Below are 17,849 nucleotides of genomic sequence, written 5' to 3'. Positions count from 1 at the left end.
AGAGACATAGAATCACAGAATCATAGAATCATTTTTGGTTGGAAAAGAACTTTAAGATCATAGAGTCCAACGGTTAACCCCACAGTGCCAAATTCACCACTAACCCACGTTCCAAAGAATCTCCTCTCCGTGTCTGTTCAACCTCTCCAGGGATGTTGACTCCACTACTTCCCTGGGCAGCCATTCCAATGTTTGACAGCCCTTTCAGGAAGAAAGTTTTCATAATATTCAATCTAAACCTCCCCTGCGGCAACTGGAGGCCATTTCCCCTGGTCCTGTCACTTGGGAGAAGTCACGGGGCAGCTGTTATCTCGGCACTCTGTGCTGCAACCCCCTGGCTTCGTGTCCCCAACAGGCCTGCAAGACATGGCAACAGGAGCCACCGTGTGGAGCGCTTGCAGCTGATCAATAGCAGTGTGCCCCCTCTTCCCCTCAGGCCCATTTAGATCTCAACCCCCAGGGCAGATCTATCAGCTCCTGGGAAGATGACATGAGCCACCAAGCTGCTCAGCTGTGCATAGGAACAGAACGTCTTCTGCAAGACAGCCAAATGATGGGCGCCCCATGAGCTGTGAAATCCACACACATGGATACACACACCCCCACATGTGCATGTGCACATATTCACCAGTTTAAGAGATCTTGTGTAATGCATTGGCATATTTTTTCTATTTTACCAAAAAAAAAAAAAAAAAAGCCTCCCACACATCTTTATAGAGAAAACCGCTTTAAAATAAAGCGTTATTTTATTATTAGTGTCCAGAGTTGAATGCCGTTGCACAATGGATGAAAACAGGAAACAGAAAGCTCAGAAGATTATACAGCTGAGTAGTTAAAAGCCTGGAAATGCTCAGCTTATGTTTACAGGTGGAATCGCAACTCCGCCACCCTGAGTAAATGTGCCGAGACAGGAGGAGTCCGTGTACCCACCGTGTTTCCAGATGCAGGTGACAACACAAAGTGACAGCGTAGAGCAGCACGGCCACACACACCCAGTGTCCCGCTCCCACACAGCCCAGGGTGAGCAGAGCTGCCCACGTGCAAAGACATCTCAACCCATGTGTTGTGGAAGACCCTGGTGGCCTCCTCCTCCATTTGGTGCATTCTCTACCAAGCCATAACAGTCACATTTTCCTAGCTGTGCCGGGACACACTGGTTCTCAACAAGATCCACATGCAATCACTAATTATTTCACATTTTCACCCCATCACCCACCATGCATCCTCTGCATGATTACTCAGACAGCTCATGGCAATGACAACAGAATTTCCAATACAATCATTTACTGGTTGCATTATGCTTTTCTTTAGTATATAAGCTACCAGAAGTTAGTTTAAAAAAAATTTTAAAATCACTCAAATGACCACTCCCACTGTTAAAATAATTTCTATGTCTGCTATTCAAGCTTAAAAATGGTAGAATCTTCCCCAGAACCTGCTTCCCATCCCCCAGTTCCTCTTCTCTCCAAACCGAGAAAGCCAAAGTTTATCTTTTGCATAGAGTCTAGACTTTGTGATTTCAGTTCAAAGAGAAAAAGCTTCAGCAAAATATAAAACTGGCAGATAAAAGGAAGCTGGAACGGAAACTGGTTTTTATTCCTCCCCCTTCGACATGAACAGCTACACATAGTTTATACATAGTTTGCATATCCTACGTAGTTCTTGTTCATTTTTCCAGGCATTGTAGCAACTACTTTGGAGACCACCTTAGTATCAAATGCTTTGCAGCTCACAGCTCCATGTAATCAGATTCAGCTGAAGAAGAAAACAATTACATCGGCCTGGAAAAAAAAAAAAAGGTGCCTATGCTTTGGCCACCCTAATGAGGGACTCAATCCAGAAAAGATGTAAGAAATTAGGTCCAAAAACCCACTCAAGCGATCCAAACCATCAGTGATTAGGCTATAACCAAAGCATCACCAACTCTCCCTATGAGAGTGGGGGATACCCAGACGACAACAGAAGTGTTTGGAAGTGAGCCAGGACTTTGTGGATCACACAAAGTTACGCTGGAATTTACCATACAAGTGAAAATACTCTCTATTAAATTAAAGTATGTCCCTCGTAGAAAGGTAGAAATCATTTGCACCAACACACAAAAATCACGTAAATGGTGGTTTTAAAGCTGTGCCAAACAATCAGTACCCTGAAGCAGAGTTAACACTGTGGTGGATAAATACCAACAGCCAGGGATCCAATCTGATTTTTCTGGAGCTAAGCACAAGCCAGCTCAGGTACGGGGCTGTAGAGCTGGTTTGTTTCTGTGGCATGCATGGACCTGGGCAGTTACACCAGTTGAGGCCACACAACTCCCAGTCCAAAGCTGGATTGCTTCCTTTGGCTCAGAGCACTGGGGAAAACCTTGAGTTAATTTGCAGCCGCGTACAGAGAGACGCTGAAATCATCACTGTCAACTTCCACTCCAAGCCCGGGCTCAAAGGAGATCCATTTGATACACCTCATGTGCCTGCTACATGGGATTTGGTTTGGAGCTTTTATTTTTTTAGCTTTTATTTATTTTGAATGTACAACAGAAGCAAAGTACAGATGTGTTCTGCAGTAACACAGCAGTGTAAAAGGAAAAACAGGAGACAATTGCCACTCACATTAAAACTGTGCACTCCGTTCCTTCACCTCATTGCTGCACAATCTCGGAGGCTGTAAGCCTACAGGCAGCAAACCCCACGTATCATCCACAGAAAGGCACATGTGTGCAAACATCATAACTGGGGAAAGCCTCAAGGCATTCTCAGCAGCTTCCTGAAATTACATTTTATCCAGCTTGGCTTCAGACTACACTAAGAAGTAAAAACATCTAAATTACCTATGTCTGTGTTTATTTCTTATTTTAGCAAAAATACTTTCCTGACACTAATTATAAACATATAGCAAAAGACACTCTAGCATTTGCAATGAAGTAGAAATTCTTTAAGTTGTTGAGCCTGTCTAATAAACCAACAAGAGCTTTATCCTATTCAGAAAGCACTTAGAAATCCAATCCACAAAGCTTGTGAGAACTCCCCTAAGTCATTCGTCTATAATCTTTGGCTCTGTTGTAACTCAGACAAGAAGAAAAACCCAGCTCCACCTTATCCTTCTGGCCACACGTGAAGGTATCGCTTTACTGTCTAGAGGCGGTTGCCCGGATTTAACCATGCCATTTTAATTTTCCTCACTTTCAAGGAAACGGAGCTTATTATTCCAGTTCTGTATGCCTCTTATTAAACTAAACCAATAAATCCTGCCCAATGCCGTCCTGGCCTTAAGGACAAGGGGAGCTTTAACACGCACAGTAGTTTGAAGGGAGATCTAAAAATAGAGCCCATTTTGCCAGTTCATTAAGTAGCTGCGGGATCAAGCGATGGTGACATCTCAATTGATTGCAAAGGAACTGCCGCTATCAGGGACACGCGATCCTGGCACCGCACCAGCACGAACAACTGCCCCCGGAGCCCTCGCTTGGGCAAAGCTCCAGCATCACCAGGCCCTTAATTAGGCAAGATGAGGAGCAGGATTATGAGAGTCTGCATTGTTTAACCGCAAACAGCTTGGCAATCGCCGCTGTTCTACAAAAACAAGGCGGCACGCAGGGGGATGACACAATTTAATAAGCAAAACTGCTTTTCTGCTGCCGTTGTGGCGCTGCAAAGCTGCTGCCTTTCCCATAGGTGAGTCTGTCTGACTCCCCACGGCACAGTGTGATGGGTTCCCCTGCTCAGGAGTGCCAGCAGTACATAGACAAGTTTAACTGGATAGTTTGGGGGCGAAACAAGTGAGAATTAGGCTGAGCTGTCCTATGGCACACCAAATTCAGCCCTACCTGCACTGGCAAAGCAAGTCATAGAATCATAGAATGTCCTGAGCTGGAAGGGACCCACAAGCGTCATCGAGTCCAACTCCTGTCCCTGTGCATGACAACCCCACAGTTCACACCATGTGTCTGAGGGTGTTGTCCAGTCTCTTCTTGAACACTGTCAGGCTTGGGGCCACGACTGCCTCGAGTCCACCACCAAGTCCATTGGTCTTCTTTAAAACAGCAATGTGAAAGTGGAACGGCTGTGCCCCTGCACACGGAAACCCTCCATGGGATAACCCTCATCTTCTTTGGTCCTGACACAGCCAGGACAGTTTTTCCTTAAGCAGCATGAACCCAAACATATTTATCACAGAACACTCAAATTCTGTTGTCTGTAGAACAGCCAGCAGGATGGACCCAATGAGTCTCCAAGAGCAGCCAGCACCAGCCCCGTCAGAGAAAGGTGCGAATCGCCCCATGTAAACCTGGCTTTAGCTGGTCTCTACACAAAGTCCTTTTTCTTAGTCCCTCAAGACTAGCCGATATCCTAAAAGCTTTAGCCTTACCAAATGTCTTGGAGATTTTCTTTGAAGATCTATTATAATTCTGGTTGTCCCAGTTATTTGGATGATTATTTATTGCTTTCTGGGGCACAGCATGCATTAAGCCTTAAATGTATCAGGCAGGCAGAGAGCTCCACAGGCCCCTTTACCTTGCATAAAAAGTAAAATACCTACACTTTTAAATCAGCTCTTTTTCAATTTAATTGAGCCTAACTCCCAGATAAATTACAAAGTGCAGCACTATAATTTATTGGAATTAACACTGCAAACAATGCAGAGGACATGGATTTTCTAATCTTGGCCAGCACTGAGTCTTCCATGGCTTACTGCTCTGTTTTAGGGCACACACAAAGCTGACGGGATGCTGGAAAGAGCTGGACAAGCCAGGACACACAGCATCAGGGGCTGCAGCACTCTGGGGCATCCTTCTGAAACACAGCACCTCTCAATGCCCAGGTAGCACCCTCAGCTGAACCATGGGGCTCACAAATCCAAATTAAACCCAGATCTAATTGTTTCTGCAGCAAGGTACAGGACTCCCTCTTCCAAAGGGTATTGCATTGCCGCTCCCCTCTGTTGTGGAACAAACACAGAGATCCAAGTGGAGCCAGGGATGGAGGAAAAGAGGAGGAACATCACCTCCACGTCAGAACTAACTCAGTACCTTAACCAGAATCTTAGATCCCCAAGTGTGAGGCTGCCAAGGCAGAGAGCAGCTATGCACACCGGCGAGAGCAGGCTCCATCAGCAAAGCCCCAGGAGGGCTCAGATTTGGGGTATATTTAGCACCACTGGTGAAACAAAGCACCAGCCACCTTCCCCAGTAGCTCATCTGGGAACAACCCGTCCTGGTACCACTAGGTCCAGCCTGTGCTTCCTCCAGTGTGGGGGAAGGGGATGGGAACCTGAGGCCTCCATTATCTAATTATAAAGAAAGTGTTGTAAAACTCCCAGTTCATGTGTAGCAAAGAGATCAGGAAGTCTGATAAAGAGTCAAGAACTGGAGCTGCCCTATTTTCTGAATAGGAGGAAATGCCAAATAAACAAAACAAAAAGCTTTTAAAGTGGTCTCTAAGAATGCCTGGTCTATCACTCTACCAAATGCCTGCACTCAAAAGCTACCCTAAGCCTTCACTCTAACACAGTAGCTGCTAGAAAGGGCACTACTGTCAGCTTCAGGAGGCACAAACCCCCAATAGTTATTTTTATTGCTTTTTACTGAGTAGTCACACACAAACCTGCAGATGAAACACTGAAACACAACCTGGCACTCACCAACACTGAGTGAGCAGCAATGCCTGTCCACGCACCCTCAGCCAACAGACTGGAAATGCACTGTGGAAGAGCTGAGTTGCTCTCATCTTCCAAAACACTCTACTTACTTTGTACAAGACACACCTCAAAACCTTCTTCAATGTGTTTGATAACAGCAGCCCCAATGCGCTGACCATGGCTAAGAGGATGCAGCAGGATCTCAGTTGGGCTGGCTCCAAAGACTCACTGGTGCAATGTTATATTTACCGTCAGGGCTGCAGCTAAGTAAAGTAGATTTCATTTTCAGGTTTCCAAACAGTCGCTAAAATTAGTAATCATGTTTTAAAGAGACAAAACTTTCAAAAGTTCATTTAAAATACGAAGAAATACTGGAAATGGCTAATGCAGCTAAGTTCTTCAAGAAACACGTATCACAGACAACACATGCCTTGGAAATAGTAAGATGCTCCCAGCTAAACAGTTCCCAACCCTTTTCAGACCAGATTACTCTTCTTCTGCAATATATTATGATTTTCACTAGAAACAGTTTCTAAGCTAAAGGAAATCAAATCGCATACATTTCTGAAATGGTGCACAAACAGATCACTGCTGTTTTCTTTTTCATGCTTCATCCCTTTACCCCCCAAACATCAAAAAGCACAACACGTTTGCATGCAGTTTAGTCATCGCCCACGAGATGTCTCCATGGGCTGCAGAGAGGTCCCAGAAGATCAGTCCTTGTAAACAGAGGAGACAAACATGGAACTCAAGCTGTGTGAAAGTGGGTTCAGCTCCTCTGTTATTTTCTTTGATAAATGCTCAGCTCATGGCTTAGCACAAATCCAGAGCCTATGTATCATGACAAACAATAAATTTATTCTGCCTTTATTTTTAAATGACAACCTTTTTACTCACAGCAAAAGACAAAGCAAGCAATAAACAATCCTCAAAATAAACAACTCTGCTGAGAATGAATCAAGACCTCCCTAATATCAAAGTCAACGCACAGCTGCAGTGTTCCCATGACACAGCTGGTGGACAGTTTTGGATTTCAGCTCCAAAACTACGTTTTATATCACCCTAAGTACATGAGAAGATATGGAATACATAAGCTCTAAGTGTCTTTCATACCTGAATCAAGGATATAAAGCCTCGTATGTTATATAGGCCATATTTATTAAAGCCCAGCACATCTAGAATGAGTTTTAACTAAGCCCAGCCAAGACTGGACTGTGTACACACTCAAGAATTTCACAGATAAACAAACTGCAGATGTGATGATACGACACACACATTAACTTTCAAATCCTACAGCCTTTATCATCCTTCTGTTAATGTATGTGAACTGCATGGCTGTGACAGCATCTCTCTTGTTCCAGTGCCATGAGGGGGTTATTTTTAGCTTGTTAAAGGCAGTTCATCTCCTTCAAAACCGGGCAGTTATCCAAACAGCCAAAGGAGAGACAGGCTGTACTGTATCTGTTGCATTATGGGAAAAACTCTCATTCACAAAAACAAAGACCATGCAGAACCTGCACTGTAGATAAACTTGTGTTTTTATTACTCTGCTGACTTGGCTTTCAAATGGATCACACAGAAGAGCAAAAATTATAACCCTGGGCATTGTCTACACTGGTATTTATGGTCAAGTCAAAAAGGTTATCTTCCAACAGCCCCAGCAAGAGGAGATATTTCACAGTTTGTACCCTGCATCACATCTACAGGGAACCCTTCAGAGTACCGGCCTCCAGGTGAAACAGTTTTCTCTGGGCTTGCCTTTAATCCAGAGGCAGCAGAAAGTGTCCCAGAAGGGCCAGGAACCAGGCACAGGGAAGGATGCAATTGCTGCTGAGAAGCTCTCTCCTGACCCGAAGAACACATTCACACTAATGTCTCCTTGACAGGTGAATTTCAGAACGTGTGAAAAACAGTAATTCAATGACACTGCCCCTCTAGGGGCCTTTCATCACTCTTCCTCCTTCCCAAACTTATGCGATGCATGCCCACACCTACCCCAAGCCCTTGTCAGTGCCACACCACCACCACCGGCCCACCACTGAACATCCCCCCGGCAATAAGATGAATTGCAATTGCTTGATTTGATGTGATTCAGATTCTGGAAACAACACAAGAAGAACAGTCACATTAGGCGAACAAGGTTTGGTCCCCAAATATTTTGTCATTTTGTCTTCCCCAAATCCCTAACTACATTTAGTCTAAAACCTTGCATTTCCCCAGTTCTCTGGAGTCATTGTAGGACCCCATGTGTTTGTTCGGCTACAGCACGAGTGAAGGGCACTGCACAGGCACAGACCCATGGATATGCTGGACAGGACTGTAGCTCAGGAAGGTACCATGCTGCCAGACTTCCATCAAATGCAGCATTTACAGCCAAGCAGCAGCTCCAGTTGTGTGGCTGGACCCTGCCCTCACCTGCCCCTTCCAAGGGCAATGTGGCAAGAGGCAGAATCTGCAAACTATTCCAGCCCTCAACATGAAGAGGAGTCATTAAACCTTTCCCTAGGACAAGGGCTGGCCACGACCTCACCTCACAGCAGCCGCTTTGTCTTCTTTCCCCATCAAGTAAAGTGTTTCAGTGCAAAGCAGATTTCTGACAGCAAAAGCACTTTCTTGCTCTTTTTTTCCAGCCATGCAGTGCAGTTTGAGGAGTGAGTCGGGTTTCAGCAAACTCTTTTGAGACTACAGCGCCCTAATGGGAATGAACACTCAAGTCCTCCAAGTAATGAGCGTTTCTCTCTGCACTCGGCACACATTTAATTGCTGAGTTATGCTTCCTGTTCCTTCTCAATGCTAATGCTTTCTCTGAAATTCTCTCCCAGTGTTTCCAGAAGAACTTTTGACCCCAAGAGCGTTTTTAAACTTATGGCATTGTTATCCTCTTCCTTATTGTGCTTGCATGGCTACAGGTAATTACATATGGATTCCCCAGTAAGATAGAAAGACTCATGACAGAAAAGAACTAAGCAGCCCTATGGCTCAGATAAAATATAAAAATGGGGAGGAAGGGGAGGTAAACATGCATTTCTGCATATTCACAGAACAGGCTTATTTATCCACTTACAGCTGCATGCCTTGCAAAAAACACAAGTAGTTTTGGGCAGGGATAAGGAAATCCAGCTCATGCAAGAAACTTTTAACTGGAGACATCCTGTTTCTGTTACTTGTAGGAGGATCAAGGCCTTTGTGGGTCATGGCCACAGCTCAAGTGAAGGTACACATCACGAACACCAGGTCAACACAAAACAATTAAACATGAGGAAAAAGGTTTTGCTGTCTCACAGCAGAGGATCATGCAGGTGGGGATGCTGCCAGCAGTTGCTTCTCCAGGGCTCACCCGTGTGGTCAGTTTGGGCACAGGGAGGCAAATCACCTGCCTCCCCAGCTCCTCGCCAACAGTTAGGGATAACAACGACCTCCTTGCCCAAATAACAAAATCCTCTTTTGTAAAATTCTATTCCGCATGGAATAGACTTGGCTCAGGGTCCTGCCTCTGGCATCACGAGCAGCAGATACCCAGCGGAGAGCATGAGATAAAGCAAAGTATAAGGGAACGGTCCCCAGGCTTTCCTCCTTGCCTCCAGCAACTACAGATCCAGACCTGCTGAGGCTAACATCCTTTCCTTGTATTTAGTAACGTTTTGAAATTTCAGCCCATTAATATGAAGCTGGTCACTGAAGTCAAACACTTCAAAAATAAAGTACTCAGATCATCATATATCGAACAACATAGCACCAGCAGAACCAACAGCAAAAAACTTTGAAGCAACTAAGAATGGTACATGTCTCTGCCTGGGGATCCCAAATCAACCACTTTGCAAATTCTTGGCCAACTTCTTTTCTCTTTAGAGATCATTTCCCAGGTTGCTCAGCCAGCGATAGAGTGACAGATTCAACTTCAAGCAACAGAAATACTAGGAAAAGTGAATTAGAGATAAAAATAAATTGTCAAAGGAAAATACTGTCATATCATCCTATTTCATTTGCACATAAATAATGATAGTTTAAAATAGCATGTCAACTGCACATGGCAAAAATATGGATTGGGGCAGGGGGAGTTTAAAATCTCCCAAAGTGCCTCAGAGCAATTTAACACAATATGGCTCTGTGGCCCAGTATTTTGTATCTGAAGTTAAGGAACATTTCGGCCAAACTAGCTCTAAAAGAAATGCACTTTAAGGATATTAAGGTAATCCTTCTCCTGCCTGGCAGCACAAGTTTTACTGAAGTCACAACTCTAAGGATGTTTCATGTTAAATTGGGCTTTACATGAGGAGACTGTGTAAAAACAGAGCTCCAATTTAATTCTATTACATAATTTTTATTAATGAAGCACAACAAGTGGACTTTTCAGTAAGAGTTATAAGTGATACTTCTCTTAAATTATAATTTTGAAGTGTCACTGAACTCTCCTGCTGTGTCCTGGGGAAGCTGATTAGCTCAGATTATATTTCCCTGGCTGGAAATGCTGGAGCAGAATTTAAGAGTTTTAAAGAACTTTCTCACAGGGAAAATTTTTAACATACATCCCCATGAGATTTAATTTTTATTTTTTTTTTAATATCTTTTCACAGAAATGTAGACTAAGCCAGGTTGGAAGGGACCTTTGGGAACCTCAGGTCCAGCCACCATCTCAAAGCAGAGACAACTTAGATGAGGTTGCTTAAGGCCTGGTCCAGCTGAGTTCCGAAACACTGCAAGGATGGAGATTTGAATATATACCCTAGTTCAAAGTGATTATGTTTTGTGCCTGGTTCAGCCTTTAAGCAATCAGACATTAACAGCAAGTCCATCAAGTCTATAAATAATGGTTCAGAATATGCAGCACTGAAATAGATTCACAGCAAAGTTGATGAAAGAAGACCTTAGACAACCCTAAGAGCTCCTGCAAGCTTTGTACTATCTTCTACACTTGCTCGAGAATTAGATATGCAGTGTGCTGGTCAGCAAAGGGACAGTGAAACCTCAGCAGGTGATAAATCACTCTGAATTACTTTTTGTTACCTAACCACCCCACACCTGACAGCATCCGTAAGTCTCTATAAAGTCCTGCACAGTCAACAAGAAAATTCATTTATCTCTTGTCAGAGGAGAGAAACTGGTGAGAAGGGTAACTCCTGGCCAGCGTTGGGTTGAAAATCAGTTTCAAATCTAGGAGGTCTGATGCTTAAACTGAGACCACAGTCTCAGTTACCTGGTCCGCATGTGGAGTACGACCCACCCTGGAAGTCTAAAATGATTATATTTGTACTGATTAAAAATGGTCCAGCTTAGTTCTTGCTTTAAGCATCAGTCACACTGTCATCCCTTACCTACAGTACAAATATAATGGAATATACATAAGAGAAAGAGAAGATATGTGAGTATCATCAAGAGAGTGGGAGCAGCAAAAAATCAGAATTTTCCAAAGCAATTTGCAGTAATCTATATAACTATATAGGTGCATATATATATATATATATACACACACACACACAGAGTTAAATAAAATCAGGTCATGTTTCATGTTCATAGTGACCTTGAAATCAGCTTCTAAGCTTTGCTATGGAAAGATCCCCCTCATCTTGCCAGGTGGAAGAAAGCCATGTGTGAAGTTTATCTTTTCCATACATTTACCGTACCTGTCCCGCCTGGCGGCACGCAGGATTTGCACAGCCCAGCTCAGCTCAGGCTGCCCTGATCTGATGGGGGCAGACGAGGAGCCTACGTGGTACAGAATGCTCGCGCCAGGTTGCAGAGAGCCCCGTCTGCACTCCTGAGGCTGAGACGGCAATTACGTGAGGAATGCAAAAATATCGTACAATTTGGTTTAGAAGAGGAAGGGTTTCATATGCAACCCAAGCGAAAAAAGAAGAGGTCCTGAGAGTCACCAGCAGCTTATAAAATCCCTCTGAATTACAGCCCCTCCAACAAAAAGTTAATAGAAACAGAGAAAAGAAAAAAAAAAACACAACTTCTTACTATTCTTCTAATGTGTTCATTGTACTAAGATTTCTGTGATTTCCCCTCCATCTCCCAGGGATGCACTATGAAAGCACAGAGCTATTGCCGTCAGGGGTGAGAGTGCCAGACAGGCCAGCACATCAAACTGGCTCTCCATCAGGCTGTCACCACTGGGCAGCACTGGGACGGACACCGGGGAAGGCTCCAAACCCAGGTCCACGCTGAGGGGTTCTGGGCAGGCTCATGGAGCTGGGTCTTCATGGTGGTGTGAACCTCAGCTACCTCGAGTTTTCCCTAGCATTATATTAATCTGAAAAGGAAACACCTGATTAAAAAAAAAAAGCCATCGCTGAAAAGCAGACAGAGCCTTGCTGGCAAGTCAGGAGCAAAACGGTGGCAAATAGCCCCTGAGGTGTGCCAAAATAATCACTGGAACGCTGGGGAGATGCATCCTGAAGCCACATAAAATTAAGTTTTGGCAAAACTGGTTTTTATGTTTAAGCGCTGCTCACTTACACCCTCACGAAAAATTACCAGAATTTGAAACATGATATATGGAAGAATGTAAAGTATTTCAATGGCCAAAAGAATGCTTAGGTGCCCACTCAAGTTAGCACACTAACACTACATCATCGTAAGCACGCTAAGCATCCCTCATTTATTTGTTTTTCCCTTCGTCCCCCCAGAAAGGCACGCTGGCACACAGAAGAGAAGACATTGCAGAAATAACAAAACTTGTCACAGTAAAGAGATGTGTGAGAGCGAGGACTGTTATAAGCATAGACTCAAAGAAAGTCAAAGAGAACAGGCAGGTATGAAGAACAGCACCAGCTGGACTACAACGTGAGACTTGTCTTTTGCTCAGAAAAGACGAAGTATAAGAATACAAAATAAAAAAAAAAATCCCCAAACCAGTATCGCATCTGAGCCATTCAAAGGTTTAAGAGATTTATTATAATTGCTGCAGAAAATAGGGGGAAAAAAGACAAGAAGATAAAATAAAAAAAATAAAAGCTTCAAGAGAATCTACCTGCTTTTCCTTGCTGGAAAATCAGCCTCCAAGCTCTTTAGAGTAGCAAACATCATTTTATTCTTTGTCTGTACAATACAACACAGGCTCAGAACACCAATGAAGTTTCAGAGAGATGCTACATTACAAATAAATAATAATAATCCACTTAAATCTCTGCTTAATGCAGCCCTGAAGGGAACGCAAGTGAGATTATCAACTGGCAGGATTTATTCAGCAGAACTTTAGTTACAGTTCACAGCCAGAAATTAATATCCCTCCCCCTAAAAGTGTCTGTTGGCTTCAACACAGCAAATAAAAACTTGGAGACTTGGATCATAAACAGTTAAAGGAGTTTAGTTACAAAAGGAGGGGAAAGAAGAGCGTGTTACCACATAAGCACTGAGAGACGCTTTGCACCATATCCAACAAAAGCAGTGGAAGTGGGTGGAAAACAATCCAACGGCAGAGAGAAAAACAAAACCGTGATTGCTTGGAGGACGCAAGAGCTCCTGCTCCGTGTGCTGCTGCTTTGTTTGCCCCACCCCAAGGACCTTCTCCATGTCAGGCTGCAGGAGAACGTGAGAGATGCAAACAGGCATCAAGGGAGAGGAGTGAAAACGTCACACCAAAGCCACACTTACAGCGACCAGTTTTTCAGGAGATACATTCACTCCCTTCACATCCTCTTCTGGTTCTTCGTTTTCCTTATTGTCAGTGCAAGAGACAGAGTCTTGGACTGAGCACGTGCTAAGTAAGTCTGGCAAACTGGTAGATGGGTACTTCAGAAAATCCCCTTCAGCAGATTCCTACCCGAGAGACAACAAAATATGTTACTTTGCATGCAGAAAACCACCAAAGTCATGGTGAAATTTCTCTGTTTCACCTGCTCAGTGAAGGCTCCCCTCAGTACACACTTTCACGTGTTCCAACTTTAATTGTCCAGTTATAAAAAGCAGACCTGGTTTTAAAGTGCATATATAATAAACACAGGCCAACACACATCTAAAACATTTAGATTTCATAAATGAGAATTTAAAATAAACGCTTCCCCAGCAGCCCACTCCTCCCCACTTTGAGTTCATTAAATGTCACTGCAAGCACACTCAAGAGTTTACAGACCTCATTACTCATTTCATTGCATCCCAGCCTCGCTGCGGATGTTCCCTTCGCATGTTTCTCTATCTACATGTAGAAGAATAAAACACTGACAACCTTACTTACAAGAACAAAATGAAAACTGACCCACCAATCCTCTATCAACTCAGTTTTGACACTTCAGGATCTGTTTCCAGCCTCTGGCACAATTTTCATGAGGCAAACGTGCGTCAACCAAAAGGAGCGGCCAGACAGATTCACATTTTATTGCTTTTAGAACAAATCCTGTGCCCAGAGGGCTCACCTGGCCAAATTGTGAGGCTGTGTTCCCATTCCAACAAATAATGCTCAGAGAGAGCTGCTGGGGAACACTTCACTGATTTACACCTTTTCTGAGACTGCCTGAAACACAGCTCAGGCTGGGTTCCCCACCGCTTGCCTTTCCAAGTCCCTCTCCCGGGGACACGAAAACTGTCCCAATGCACACAGTGCAGGCCAAACAGATTCAAAGCCTGATCAGGAACGTGAAGTTTTATGCTGCAAGCTTATTCACGAGTATTATTTTGATGCAATCATCACATGAATGAGTGAATAATTTCAAGGTGAAATTTATGCAGGCTATGGCTTTGTGGTTTGGCAGAGAGTCCAATTGTCTAAACAAAACACTAAATGTACCTATACTTCAGGTAAAAGCATGCTGTTTCCAGATTAAACACTGGTGTGGCTAACACCAGGCTGTGAGCCTATGGAAGGTCTTCAATTAACTTCACTGTCTGACTGAAACTTTAGAGAACATATAGGAAGACTCTTCGAACATGGTGGGATACAGAGTCTGCTTGAAAAATATGAGCATAGAGCATTCCGCGAAGCCATAAGAGCATCCAGAGATGAAACCAACAGAAATCTGTCTCAGGTTGACTGAGGGAACCTGAAGATCAACCTAAGAAAAATGTTAAAAATACTGATACGGTGGCCTGCTGACACAGCATGCTCCACCTGGGAATGCAGTTTTATGAGCAGTTCCTTTGGCCCAAGATGTTCCTGCCACCACCCCAATGGCACTGATGGCCCCCACCTGCGGGCAGGTCCTTCTTTAAGACCCCAAGCAGCTGCTCACCAAATGCCTGGATCAACCCAAGCAGCAGAGCTGCATGCTGCGGTCCAGGGAGGAGAGCAAACAGGGGTGGGCAGGATTTTCTTAAACAGAAGAAAAAAAATCTTGTGTAATATCCCCTCCATCTCTCCTGTGATGACCACAGAATGAAGAACCCAACTGACAAATGAGTTCCACTCTCATTTCCCTGAAATTTCATGCTCCTTTATCTGCAAGAGCTTCACTCCAAGCTATTAACAAGGACAAAGTAAGGAACTCAAGCCAAGAGATCATCATCAAGAGACCTCAGGCACACAGATACAGCATGAGATGAGAGCTACGGAGGGTATGCAGGCAGGAAGCAGAAGAGGCTGAGAACAGCCTGCTTTATTTAGCATACATTTTAAGAAAATGGTTTTGGCCAAATCTTAAGTAATGTCTGCATGAATAAATACAGACTCATTTGCACACTGAACAAACACAAGCAAATACAAGCAAATCATTAAGTTGGTCTATACCCTGCTGATTTGCCACAGATTTATGGAAGCTACTGATATATTTCCCATAGCTGTGCATTAAATTTAGGAGAGCAAATGTACACATGTGACTCCCTCTCAAAAATATGCCACTTCCATGCAGCATGTGCATGAACTCTTGTGGGTGTATGTTCAGGAGACCACCAAGGAGAGGACTGTACCTTGCTGGCAACCACCAGCTGCACCAGGCCAGCGGCTGAGCGGAGGAGAGACACGGCGTCCTGGTGGGACAGCCCAACCAGTGACTGACCATTGATCATGAGGAGCTCGTCGCCTGCTGTCAGCCTGCCGTCCCTGCAGAAACACAGAGGGAACACGGAGCTGCAGGGTGGTCCTTCCCCAGTGCTGGGCTCTGGTGGCATGCGGTGGGATGTGGAGGCATAGACAAGTGACCTAGCTGATGCTAAGCTTGCGTTGATCAGTGCAGTGTCATTTGCCCAAAAAAAGCGGCTCAGAAAGGTGCCCCCAGGAAATCATTGTGACAACCAGAGCCATCTCATCCTCTTTGCAGGGTTGAGCCCCTCAAACCTTCTCTGTGCCCCACTGAAGATGACCAGGGAGCAGCAGTGAGCTCCAGTTCTCCCCTACCAAGGAGCAGGGCCAGAGCTGGCAGTAAGAACCCCAGGGTGCATAACCCACACTCAGCCACTGCCAATCCCACGGGGAAGTCCCATTTTCCAAAAAGGGACTTGGGAATAAAGCCCCAAAAGCCATCAGGCTCCTTGAGTTATACTTCATCACCAACCAGGCTTTTGATCTGGCTGTACTTTGGGCTAAAGATACTGAAAGGGGCTTCAGGAACCCATCAACAAAACAGGTTTTTAAGCTAAAAATGCCTCATTCCCACCCTCAGGAAAGGGCAAAACCCCCACGCCTGTCTGCTGGGTCTGGCTAACAGGGATGGCCATGGATGTTCCATCACTCCCACTCCCAAAGGCACCGTTGTCACCTCACCTGTGTGCGGAACCGCCTTCCTCCACGTGTGTGATAATGATGCTGTGAGGAGACCGCTTCGACCCTCTGCCTCCTGTTATCTGGATTCCCAGCCCGTCCGTCCCCTTCATGATGCGCATCCTCCATATGCGGCAACCTTCTCGCTGAGAGAAAACGTGTAGAGAGTCCTTGAATTTGGATTTGGACACTGAGAGAGGGCTGGGAGGGTACAGGAAGTAGCTATTTAGCAGCTTGCTGCCCGTCACCATACATCTGCATAACTCAAGCTATACAGGTGCTTTTGCTGAGCTTTGCTGTGTTAGTTGTGGTCCAAGCGAAGGAGGCAGAGAGGAGGAGGCAGGACAGAGCAGGGTCACCACGCAGAGGTTTCCTTGCAGGGCTGTTTGCAGCGTCTCTGAGCCACGCAGAGGTGCTGCTCCCAACACCCTGATCCTTCCTGAAGCAACCAGCGGCCTCAAATCCCTTTGCCAAAACTCAAGGGTGAGCTGTGCGGTGCTGCGGAGGAGCAAGACCTTGTTCAAGGGGGACCCTGAACACCAGGTAGCGCAGCTGCTATTGCAGCAGAGACCGGACTGGCATCACACGGCAGCGTTTTCCCCCTCCGGAGGGCTTTGAAGGATTTAAGACACAGGAAAGAAAACACCAGCTTCAAATTATCAGCTGCCAATCAAATATTTCTTATTGTACAGCTGTTGTACAGACTGTAAATAATAATTTACCCACCGCAGAGAATAACATTTCAATATAAGCAAGGTAATAAGTGATGTTTAGAACACGTTTTTTATTGTTGTAAATATTAATCCAAAAAGTGCTTTACAAACTCCAGAGCAATACAAAAACGCAAAATAAACACTGCTTCCCATAAGTCCTACTGTAAGGACTAGGCACAAGGAAACACAATTGTGGCAGATACCAGCAGAGCAAAAAAGGTAAGAGAAAAAAACAAGGAAGCAAGACATGTAATGGGATTGCCAGGACTTCCTCGGAGAGGGGAAGAACCAAGACAACAGAATTACAAGAAACCCTAGGAAGTTTTCAAGCTTGCAAGGCAGCAAAATGCAATATTTGGAGGCAATATTTAGGCCATGTGTTGTAGTCACCAGACACCAGTTCAGCTATTTCCGACCTGGTCTGTTCTGCACACAGCAACATTCTCACGGTGCACAAACACCCAAGTAGCAAAGATGATTAAAATTTCATGCCAAACTGTGAAGAGCATGTAGAAATTGCTGCTTGTTTCTGAGAAGGGGAACCACTAAATATATTGGCAAACCCAAGGATTGTGGCAGCAATCCAAGGATTTTAGGCAAACATTGTTTATCAAAGCCTTTATTAAGTGAAGAAAATGTGCTTTCTTTATAAGATCACTGGCACCATACCCTGAAGCTTTCAAATGCAATGCAAGATGCGTTTTTCAGATACAGGAACAAAGAGGTCAGTATCTACACCAACATGTAAGAACAAAGTGAAAAATAATACTAATATTACACAGCCCCTAAACCAAAGGTAGGAGAAACAGGAAAACCAAACCAGGTGTCTTAAGAGGTAACCCAAAAGTCTGGGCCTGAAAACCTATACACCTGTG

General features: G+C 44.5%; 1 protein-coding gene across 10 annotated transcripts in view; it reads right to left on the bottom strand.

Moving 5' to 3' along the window:
* Positions 1–17,849, bottom strand: part of PDZD2 (PDZ domain containing 2) — a 203,301-nt gene that overhangs the window by 37,423 nt on the left and 148,029 nt on the right. For 8 of the 10 annotated variants that reach the window (XM_071802550.1, XM_071802551.1, XM_065861791.2 and 5 more), the window contains 3 exons: positions 16,265–16,407; positions 15,472–15,604; positions 13,228–13,392 (listed from right to left, as the gene is read on the bottom strand). The exons of 1 other annotated variant lie outside the window; for it this stretch is intronic. In XM_071802550.1, coding sequence (XP_071658651.1) covers positions 13,228–13,392; positions 15,472–15,604; positions 16,265–16,407 — 441 coding nt within the window. The remainder of the gene's footprint in view (positions 1–13,227; positions 13,393–15,471; positions 15,605–16,264; positions 16,408–17,849) is intronic. One more of the 10 variants, XM_071802555.1, reaches the window with a different exon arrangement.

The sequence above is a fragment of the Patagioenas fasciata genome, chromosome Z (assembly GCF_037038585.1).
Source record: "Patagioenas fasciata isolate bPatFas1 chromosome Z, bPatFas1.hap1, whole genome shotgun sequence".
Taxonomy (NCBI): domain Eukaryota; kingdom Metazoa; phylum Chordata; class Aves; order Columbiformes; family Columbidae; genus Patagioenas; species Patagioenas fasciata.
The sequence above is the reverse complement of the archived record's forward strand: the minus strand, read 5'-3'. Positions and strand labels throughout refer to the sequence as shown.